We start from the raw sequence: 11,727 nt of genomic DNA on the forward strand, positions 1-11,727 counted from the left end.
AGTTAAATATGAGTGTCACAGCAAAGGGTCTGAATACTGTGTGATATTTAAATTTTTCTTTTTTGATATGCAAAAATGTCAACAATTCCGTTTTTGTTCTGTCAACATGGGGTGCTGTGTGTACATTAATGAGGGAAAAACAACAAATGATTTTAGGAAATGGCAGCAATATAACAGAATGAAAAATTTAAGGGGGTCTGAATATTTCCGTACCCACTATAGATAAGGACAAAAAAATAAATAAAAAATTCAAATTAATTGGGTTATATTTGTGTGATATTTACATTTGTTTGCTCCGGTTCCCAGCTAATAGCAGAAAGTCCCATGCTACTACTAAGTAGCTCGTCAATTCGAGTGGAAACCTGCATACTTGCGGTTTGTCATCCTCATTTCTTTTTTGGGGGAAACCAATCCAAAAAAGAATTATTAGTGGTTTTTCACCACTTATTCAATAATTCATTTGGGTTAAAATAATTGTAAAAAAGAAATAAAAAAATAAACAACCATATCATTTAGGGGGGCTTAAGAACAATTTAGGTGGACTGAAGCCCCCCTAAAATAGGCGTAACGATGCCATTGGACAGAGTTAAGAGCGGTTTTGGAGTCATTTAAGTTGACAAAGAGCGACTGACCCATACGTATATCACTATCAGCTTTTCATTTCTAACGTGTGGGGATTCATGTCAAATGTTCTGCAGACTAGAGCCCCCTACACAGGATCACACAGGGAGGGAGCAATATAGCCAACTTGTTGACAGATGCAATAAATAAATAAGACGAAGTTCCGGTACTAGCTTGTCTCACAATGCCGCAAACTAGTTCTTTAGGTATTACTTAAATACCCTGAAAAAAAATAATAGTAACCCTAATAAGTAATGTTGTTCACGTATACATGCATTTTACTTTTTCAATACAGTGCTGTCATCATGTATTAACGTTTGTACTCCATATGAACAAATAAGTTATTGTGCATTTTTTTTTACAAAGATTTCTAAAACGAAATAAACAATTGGAGTTTACATGCACTTTACCTTTTCACAACTGCCATATTTTTTACTTCTGTACTTATATATACAAAAAAGTTATGACAATTTTAATTTTTAGATGTTTTATTGCTTAAAAAATGTGACATTTTTACATGGCATCAAAAATAAATATTTCAAAACTGTCAAAATGTACTCTTAATTATGTGTATTTTTACCCTTACTCACTCAATATCGGAACATTTAACTCAATATCGAATCAAATTGCATCCCTAAAGAATCGATATTGAATCGAATCGCAACCTAAAGAATGAAAATAGAATCAAATCATGAGGTTCTTAACTCATTAACTGCGAGCCTTCTCAGTTAACATGGATATTTGACTTCTACAGCCGTCAATGGCAGTGAATGTGTTAACAATGCCCAGCCCGATAAATTGGGCATTTAAATAGACATAAAATGGAGCACAAGGAAGGAAAATAAAAATAAGAACAGAGCCTTGTCTTCACTTATTTTCTGAGCATTGCTTTTTCCAATTTTTTTAAGGGATGAGAAAAATATCGTCATTGATAAATGCGGAGAAGGGGGGCTTATTGTTTCTTCATTTTGCACAATGAATATATTTACACAGCAATATGATTATATTAATTATGTCCGAAACTGAAAATTCCAAGTTGTCCATAAAGAAAATAGTATGACACAATTCAAAATGTGGAACGCCATTGATTTTTTGCAATATCCAATTTTTTTTTCTGTCCAAAAGCATTGCAAAATACTGTATGCTGTGTAATATGGAATGTTACAGCACTGCATAAATAAGTCAATCCCTCACCTCTGCCCTGCTTTGTTGCTGCTCCATGGCCAGGATAGTGGCCTGTGGACTGGTTGACATGCTTTCTTCTGGTTCTTTAAATGCTGGAGTCAGGCCGACATCTCCATTGATGAAGCTCATCATATTGTCAATGAGAGCATGAATACCAAGAGAGTGGTTCAGGTCCAGGTCTGATTCTTCATAGGAGTATGCTGAGTTGTAGCTCCGCTGACGGCTAAGTTTTGCACGAAACCAGGACTCAGCCAGTGAGTCTGGGGAGGTATGAAGTAGACCTAAGGAAGTGAAGAGAAGAATGCTTTCAGGAGAAAATACTCAAAATATAATTTGTTTCATGAATGATTGAACCACATATCAATTTCAGTGCAAAGTATTACTATTCCAAAGGAAAAGGTTCATCATACTCCCAAATTCTGGTTGTTCATGCCTAAACATGCCTTCATCACCCAAAATGGTTTCATTTATAATGGGTACACTGCATGTCTAATTCTGCTGAGGACAGAATGCTATTCAGCAGCAGTCCCCAACCAACGGGCTGTGGACTGGTACCAGTCCCTGGGTCATTTTTTCTGACCACACAGAAACTGACCCAAAAATATTTTATTGATCATCAGCGTCCCAAAGAAAATTTATTTTTAAAAATCCGCCTGTGCCTCTGTACACTTCAGACCGCTCGTCTCAGTCACGTGACATTGTATATTAAAAAAGAAAGCCCACAAGCTAGCAAAATGAGTAAAAGACAAACATCTATGGAGAGTTTCTTCGGAAAGACGGCGCTTCAAGATGGCGCCTAACCGTGTGGTCGCCTCAGTTACGTGCTCTCTCGTACTGTCTATGTATTTGTGCGTCTTTGGAGGCATTATGCAACTCACTTGCACAAGGGAAGACTTGCTAAACATTAGGGAGTCTACCCCGGAATTTCTTTCACCAAATTTCACAAATCCGCTCAGTTTTTTCCTCTGAGTTACTCACGAGTGGGGCGGACGCGGTCTACAGGCCCTGGAGGCGAAGGCGACGCCACAGAGGGAAGCAAGCTGGAGTAGAGGCTCCCGTTGATTCACCTCTCAAATCTACCCCCCCTACCCAACAAAATGGACAAGCTTCATCTTCTCACAAAGACCACCAGTAAAGACTTCGGACATTCCACCGCCCTGTGCTTCACGGAGATATGGCTTTGAAAACACATCCCGATGGTGCCATAAAGCTTCTGGGCTTCCAAATAGACCGGGCACACCACGTCACGGAATTATCGGGGTAAACAAAAGATGACGGGATATGCTTCTATGTCAACGAAAAATGGTCTACTGACGTCACAGAGCTCAACACACACTGCAGCCAGGACTTGGAGCCCCTGTTTTTAAACTGTAAGTCATTCTACTCCTTTGCTTCATTCATACTCGCGGGTGTCGACATTCCTCCTCAAACTAAAACGATTGCCGCACTGCTGACGCTCGCTGAAAAAGTAAACGAAAAGCACCCAGCTTCACCCCTCATTATTCTTGGAGACTTTAACAAAGCTAAAATCAACCACGAACTCCCTAAATACAAGCAACACACTGTCCTACCAGGTAAAACAACATTCAAGTGCTGCTATACCACGCTAAATGAAGCATACCGTGCTATACCCCGCACAGCCCTGGGCTAGTCTGATAGTTAATACCAACATACAGGCAAAAACAACATAGAGGCAAAAACTTTAATGTGCAAAGCCTGTGGTGAAAACAGTTAAGAAGTGGACCTGTAAAGACTGTTCTAACTGCACAGATTAGTGTATCTTTGAAACTTCAACTGGCAGCCTAGATGAATATTCAGACTGTGTCACATCCTATATAAGTTTCTGTGAAGGTGTGTGTACCAACAAAGACATTTTGCATGTTCAACAACAACAAGCCCTGGTTCACTGTCAAACTTAAGCAACTTCGCCAGGCTAAAGAGGATGCCTATCAAAGTGGGCATAGAGCCCTGTATAATTGCGCTAGAAACCAGTCTTCACAGTGATCTTCAATAGATCTCTGGAACCGTGTGAAATACCATCCTGTTTCAAACGCTCCACCATCATCCCAGTCACCAAGAAACCTGCAATCTCAGGTCTGAATGACGACAGGCCTGTCGCCCTGACATCTGTGGTCATGAAGTCCATTGACCACCTCGTGTTGGACCACCTCAAGAGCGTCACAGGTCCATACTGGACCCCCTAGAGTTTGCCTACCGAGCAAACAGGTCTGTGGATGACGTAGTCAACATGGGACTGCACTTCATCCTCGAACACCTCAACGGCGAAGGGACCTACATGAGGATCCTCTTTGTGCACTTCAGCTCTGCGTTCAACACCATCATCCCCGAACTCCTCTCCTCCAAGCTTCTCCTGCTCAGTGACTCACCTGCTATCTGCCAGTGGATTTACAGCTTCCTGACAGGCAGGACACAGCAGGTGAGGCTGAGGGACACCACCACATCCACAACCACCACCAGCACCGGGACACCTCAAGGATGTGTCCTCTCTCCGCTGCTCTTCTCTCTCTACACGAACGACTGCACCTCAACGCACCCGGCTGTCAAACTCCTAAAGTTTGTAGACGACACCACAGTCATCGGCCTCATCAAAGACGGTGAAGAGTCTGGTTATCGACAGGAAGTGGAGCGGCTGGAGCTGTGGTGCGGCCGATACAACCTGGAGCTGAACACGCTTAAGACTGTAGAGATGATCATGCACTTCATCCTTTGCCACAGCTCCCCCTCACGCTGTCTAACTGCCCTGTGTTAACCGTAGAGACCTTCAAGTTCTTGGGAATTACAGTCTCTCTGTACTTGAAGTGGGAGACCAACATCAACTCCATCCTCAAAAAGGCCCAGCAGAGGATGTACTTCCAGCAGCTTCCCGTGAAACCGGTCCATGGCGCCACAAAGGCTGGGGACAGCTGCTCTCCAGTATTTGTTGTGAAGTAATCAATATTTCCATTTCCACACCACCACTGAAAGCGCTGAAGTCACAATGTCAGTAGAGAGGATTTCCTTGACTTTTTAATTATTCCACAAATAAATTTTTCTTTTATAAGGAATGAGAGAAATCAGTGTGAAAAGTAACTAACATCCAAAGGAGACTAAAATATGTTCATGTGTAGACTGTCATATAAAAATACATACTGAAACAAGCAATATTGGTGTGAAAAAAAAAGACTGACTATAGACTTTCAATCAATTACACAACAAAAATAAAACTATAATTCAGCCTTAAAATGGAATTTTACAAAAATATAATGCAGTCTTAAAATTGAACTTTCAAGATTTGATACCCTTTAGTTCATAAAAGAACAATCTAGTGCAGGGTGTCAAACTCAAATTCACGTTGGGCCAAAATAAGAAATTGGGACAACGTCACGGGCCAAACTCAATATTTATTGAAAAATCACTGCAATGTGCATGTTTCCCTTCTCTGCATAAATGTAGAGTTAAAGTTTATCATATGACAACAAACTAAAATTTTGCTTAAACACTGAATCTGGAATAAACAAACTTTAATGTTATAAACACGAGAAATCAAATATGCGATAAAAGTGGTATTTGTTGTTTTGTATTTAAATAGATAACATGAATTCTTCTGTCTCTTCATCTATCTCAAACTACTTCTTTTTTATGTAAATCTTTTTTCAAAGGCCAACAACAAAACAACCAAAAAAAATAAGAATGTCCTTCAATAGAAGTCCAAACTTCTATTTACAGTGCCTGCATAGGAGTTGATAAAGGGCAGCATTAAAAAAAAAAAAAAAAAAAAAAATGAATCAATCAATAATCAATTATGTTATATTCTTTGTTACAGCCACGTTGCTCCGCACACGACAAACAGGTCTGTCTTTTACTTTGAACAGACAATCTGCCTCCCACTTGTCTTGGAAGTTAACCGTTTTACATCTTTGGTTTGGCCATTTTTGGGAAGGGGAAGTGTAAATTTGCTCGAGGAGACTGGTAGCATAGTTGCTAACGACTGCAACAGAAAGGGAAGGAGCGCTCGCCGGTCCAACACACGAGCAAAGCATTCTGGGATTTGGAATATTAGTGGTGCATGTGCTATATATACTGGCGGGCCAGCTCTAATACACATTTGATATGGTCTTGATATGGTCAAATATAATTACGATGTAATTACATAATTACATCGTGGGCCAAATTTGGCCCCCGGGCCTGAGTTTGGCATATATGATCTAGTGTTTACAGAATGCACTGTTGATTAAAACTGCAGCTGCAGGCGCCATTGGCTCTATGTCACCTTGAATGCGTGGCAAACTCCTACAAAAACCACATCCTAAAGTGTCATCACCTTATCTTCATGTACCTTCTTGTAAGTGTTTTTTAAGTGCATACCTTTTATCAGAAAGGCAAGGAAATGTTATTCAAAATAAAGAACTATCCTTTTAGATTGTCATGCTCTGTAAAGCTGAATCGTTGGTTTGCTAGTAACAGAACATGTAAGATGTGGTCCAAAGACATTTTTCGGGAAAAAAACCTCATACAAACTGGAAAGCGAGTTGGTGGACGTGGTATGGGTTAAGGCCTCTTTATGCACCCACGGTTGGGCGGCCGACAACGCCCGCATTGCATCACGTGACCGACGAATTGCCCCGCGCGGCCCGTCTGCGTAGCTTGCCGCGCATATGTCAAAACTTTTTGCTACGCGTCGAACGTCGTGGAGATCAGCTCTCATGATTGGTCAGTTTTAGTCACATGCTGTGATGACGAACTCAGTGTGGCCCTTGGTTCTACATGCCATCTACGCCACCGCCTACTCAATCGATTTTGCAGCATAATTAAACGTATCATCTGGTCATCTAGGTCCATTTGTTCTAGCAGACACTGTTCCACGGTCGCCATTGTTGTTGCTTTGTTCCTTGTTACGGAAAGGAAAGGAAAAACGGCTACCGGAAATGGCCAAAAAATGCAGAGGATTTCAAAAGTAACTAAGTTAGAAAAAAGTAACTTTTTAGTTACTTTCAGCAGCTTCCAAGTGGCAGGAATATCACTTATCCACAGTACAAAAAAAGCATTAACTTAACCGTACCCATTACTTGATAATGTACACCACACAAATTACAGATCATCATCAACATGAAACAATAACTTAAACATTAGTGTAGTTGAAGCCACATTAAATTAGCAACTTAGTGCAGACTTGACATGCCAACACAGTAGAGTAAGTACCTAAACGTAAAGAAGCACACCATTCTCGATACACTTCTCTAAAGACTCTTAACTGATAGATAAATGCTGATTGTGGTCCATGAAGGCAACTGTGTGTGTGTATGTGTGTGTGTGCACATACACACACACAAACCATTGCTCCCACCATCGTAATTTTGATGCCAAGAGCAAGACGAGGGGACAAGATTACGCAACTGTTTAACTAGCAAATCTGTGGGTGATTGAGGGGGGAGAAGCACTTACTTACGTGACGGACAGTCCACCTCACAGTCCGGACTACAGACGAAGTTGCAAATTCTCACTTTTCATTGTAAATATTATTTAAGTATTATAAATCCTTCAGTGAGTCAGTCCTTAACCTCCATGACCGATTTATGACCGCGCACTTCGGTATGAATAATTAACTCACAATGGATTCCGCACTTAACACGCCAGTAAAACTGTATTTTTCATGTGTAAATAAAAAAGTAACAACAATCAAATACACTTTTTACAAAGGAAAATAACAAATAATGTGGCAATAGGGAAATCCTGCATTTCTTTGCACTTTTATGGTACTGCACCGTCACTGTGCATTGTAGAATCAACAATCACCTCCCCATTGCTTTCTTCCGCCTATTGAAAAATCAGCGGTCTGACGGTAAACGGTAAAAGGCTATTGAATGACTGGACGGTGTTTTTTACAGTCTGGTTTGAAAAAGTAACTGTAGTCTGATTACTCTCCGGGGGAAAGTAAAATGGCGGAATTTTGGAGTAACGTGTTACTTCTATAACGTGCTACCGGCATCACCTTTCTATACAGTTTGCATTTACTGATTCAAATTCAACGACAGTGCTTTGTTATAGATTTGAACATTGAAACTGTGTGGAGCATGAAAATAATGGTCTGTATTGCCATCATGACAATGTCAGAGAATGGTAGACATGGTCAACAAAATAATGCTTGTAAATAGGTTCTTCGAAGCAAAGTGTACTTACTATGGCAAATGGGCTTTCACTATAGCGCTTTTCTAATTTTCAAGGTACCGTATTTTCACGACAATAAGGCGCACTTAAAAGTCTTAAATTTTCTCCAAAATGGACGGGGCGCCTTATGTGTGCACCGAGTTCCAACATCTATAAATGTTATTGTGATGAGCGCGCCGCTTGAGTTTTTTTTGTTTTTTTTAACCATTTCCAACACGCTGCTTACACAGAGGAAAAGTGGACGTGGCTGAGGACAGGGGAAGGGTGCGTGAAGTCGGATGCTAAAGCCACACCCCCAGTAGGCATATAGCGCTGGGGTGTTTTTAAAAAAAAAAAAAGTAAACCGCTTGACTGACTGTGAGCATTACCGGGGTGTGCATTGTGCAAAACATCGGTTTGCCTAAGGACCCCCGAAAATGACACCTACGAAGAGACACGCTTACAAAGCACAGTTTAAACTGCAAGGTATCAGTTACGCAGAGGAATATGGGAATCGAGCAGCCGCGAGAGAATTCAAGATCAACGAATCCATGGTTCGCAAGTGGAGGAAGCAGAAAAATGAACTTCGCCAAGTCAAGAAGACGAAGCTGAGTTTCCGCGGGAAAAAAAAGAACAACAAAACGCGGAAACAAGGCGAGGTGGCCGGAGTTGGAAGACCAACTCGAGCAATGGATTAATGAGCAAAGAAAAGCCGGGACAAGCATCTCAAGTCGCCATTCAACTGAGTGCAATAACTCGGGGCTTGCCATCATCCCGGGAGGCTTGACGAACCGTTGGACATCCGTGTAAGTGAAGTGAGCGGCGTGGGAGCAACGGATGACAGATGGCGAACACAGCTTTACTAAGACTAGGAGGCAGCGCCGGGCGAGTTACGCCACAATTTGTGAATGGATTGTGGATGCTGGGGCTAACCTGTCTGCTTGCACTGTTGTTCTAGCTTTCGCACGGCAACGAGACTGACTCGAACCTGGTGTGTTTGATTGAGATATTGCCCAGCTGTTCATTTCGGATACAGAAGATGAGGACTTTGATGGATTTGTGGATGAGGATTGATCATAAAATAATGTGAGTACATTGTTAAATACTTCAATAAAGTACAACAGAACTCACTTTGCTCCCGCTGCCTTTTTAAAAACATTGTTTTAGCGTGCATGCACGGTACCATATGTTTTAAACTAGCGTATGTTTTAGCATGCCTGCGTCCAATAACACGGTGCGCCTTATGTATATGTTAAATACAGAAATAGACCCCGTAACTGAGACTGCGCCTTTTAATACGGTGCGCCTTATGGTCGTGAAAATACGGTACTCAAAGTGCTTAAACAATAGCTCCTTATTCACCTACTGATGATGCAGCATCAGAGGTGACTGGGGGTTCAGTATCTCGCTCAAGTACACTTCAACATGATTACAAAGGCACAGGATCGAACCCAAAACCTTTGGGTTGGGAGATGACCATTCTTACCACGAGTCATGTCGCCCACATTACAATTAATACTGAAATCAGTACAAGTCAATCGCATCAATTCATTTTCCACCACTCATCCTCACTAAGGTCCCGGGCGTGCTGGAGCCTGTACCAGCTGAATCTGGGCAAGAGGCAGGGTACACCCTGAACTGGCCACCAGCCAATTGCAGGGCACATATAGACAAACAACCATTCGCTGTCACATGTCCTGAATGGAAAATGTTAAATTAATGGGAGGTGCTTCAAAGATATGGAGAGTCAAGCTAATAAGAGAAAGAAACATGCCATTGTTTGCGTGCTTGCAGTTCCTCTTGTGCTTGGGCCTCAACTGCCCCAAAAGAAGCAAATAAACTATCCATCCAGGTATCAAAAGACAGAGAGACAAGAGTAATTTACGATACAGAATGCAAACTTGCAACATTAGATTATTTTACAAAGACATTCATATACCAAATTTAGTCACTTTTATGACACCCATTTTGTATAAATTGTTCAGAGGTGAACTAGCAACGTTAGACCAGCGGCAGGCATAGAGTTGTAACTGCTGAATCAACTCCTGCAAAACAATTTTCTATGCTCTTTGTGGCTGAATGCTGAGACCATTAGGTAGCATTGGGTAAAATGTTATGTTTCGTTAGCAAGCAAGGGAAGATGACGGCATAGTGAATTTTAAAGTGACATTCTCTAAGGAAAAATATACTTATGTAAAACACTTATCTTTACCTCTTTTTTTGTGAGAGAACACCAAGTCCAGGTCAACATTTCTTCTTCCACTCTGATATAAAAAAAAAAGGTATACTTTAATTTGCACACGAAAAAAATACATTATGTATAAGCACAGCAATATGTTAATATTGTGTACATTACAGTGGCGTAACGGTGATGTAAAAGGAGGGGGGAGTAGGGGGACAAGGACACATGTTTTTACATCTTATAATATCGTTTAAAAGTTAAAAAAAAAAAAAAAAGAAAATCATGAAACGAACAAACCAATTTTGCAGGAAACATGAAGTAGACACATTTTAATTGCTTTACTTGGCTACAGAAAGTGGTACGACAGGTCAGATCCGGCCCCCGGGCTTTGAGATCAACAACTGTGCTCTAGTAGTTGGTGAAAGAATCACTGAATTAAATGTTCAAACTGTGCATGATGTAGCAGTGGCTTAACCTCCCCCACCCCCCCGCTTAAATCCAGTACAACACATTTGCATTTAATTATTTAGAAATGTTTAGTTTTAAAACATTTAGCTAAATAAAAATTGTACCTTATTTTTATTTGCAAAAAATCTTAATTGAATTACTAAGTATAGTTTTTTATTTCTATATTTAAGCACAGAGTGTAAGGTTTCAACAGTGCATAATGTTACAGGGATTTACAATATTAAATATACTTTACAGGAATAAAACCTGTGCCTCATTTTACGCTGCTGTATTTAATGTTGTCATTATGGTGGTACTTGGAGAGCCAATTATTTTTTCACGTGATATTGGGGTAAAACGTTTGAGAAGCACTTGCCTAGAGGCTTTTAAAGACAAAGAGGTCATACCAGACATGTTACAGACATGAGTGCCTGATCATGAACTCTGCTTCCAATTATTTCTTCAGCTTCACCTTGCTGGCCCTCCCTCACCCTCTTCCTGGCTGTCACTGTCCTCTGCCACTGGCTGTCCTGCTCAGCTCTTTCCTGCTCCTTCACCTGTTTCTCAGTCACAGCGGACTCAGGACTGAGGGGAACGGTCCAAGGTGGTGGTGGGTGTCTCACAAACATGTCAGTGATTTTTCTACAGGGATCTGGAAACTCGCCTATCTTTGCGCTCACACATGCAAAAGTGTTCTGCTTCCTCGAGACTTGTTGCACAGTGCGGTGCTCTTGGCCGGCAGGGAAAACTGATGATCTAATGTCAGTTGTTAAAACATTTAAGCTAAATGATTGGGCAAGCCGCTACAGGTGTTGACCAATGTACTGCTGTAATTGGCGGGGGTTCTACGTGATCCTTGTGCTTGTCGAGTCACCGTTTATTATCGTGTTACATTGTTTTTTGGAGAGTAAAAAACTGCAGGGGACCAAAACTGCCCTCTGAAAAAGTGCAGGGGACATGTCCCCCCCTGTCCCCCCATAAATTACGCCTATGGTACATTATGTATGTGCAACAGATTATGACATACCAGATTATATCCTTCTTCATCAGATTCAGGCTGAGAGAGGTCAGACTCACTCCTTGATTTCATCAACCTGTAGCTAGGACTGCTTTGCACTGAACGGCTTTCTGCACTCAGACTCTCGCTC

General features: G+C 41.1%; 1 protein-coding gene across 11 annotated transcripts in view; it reads right to left on the bottom strand.

The window, feature by feature from the left end:
* herc1 (HECT and RLD domain containing E3 ubiquitin protein ligase family member 1) overlaps positions 1–11,727 on the bottom strand; it is a 178,279-nt gene that overhangs the window by 109,364 nt on the left and 57,188 nt on the right. For all 11 annotated transcript variants that reach the window (XM_061664969.1, XM_061664935.1, XM_061664952.1 and 8 more), the window contains 3 exons: positions 11,607–11,727; positions 10,163–10,214; positions 1,816–2,087 (listed from right to left, as the gene is read on the bottom strand). In XM_061664969.1, the coding sequence (XP_061520953.1) occupies positions 1,816–2,087; positions 10,163–10,214; positions 11,607–11,727 (445 nt within the window). The remainder of the gene's footprint in view (positions 1–1,815; positions 2,088–10,162; positions 10,215–11,606) is intronic.

This window comes from Phycodurus eques, chromosome 2, assembly GCF_024500275.1.
Source record: "Phycodurus eques isolate BA_2022a chromosome 2, UOR_Pequ_1.1, whole genome shotgun sequence".
In the NCBI taxonomy this organism is placed as follows: Eukaryota; Metazoa; Chordata; class Actinopteri; order Syngnathiformes; family Syngnathidae; genus Phycodurus; species Phycodurus eques.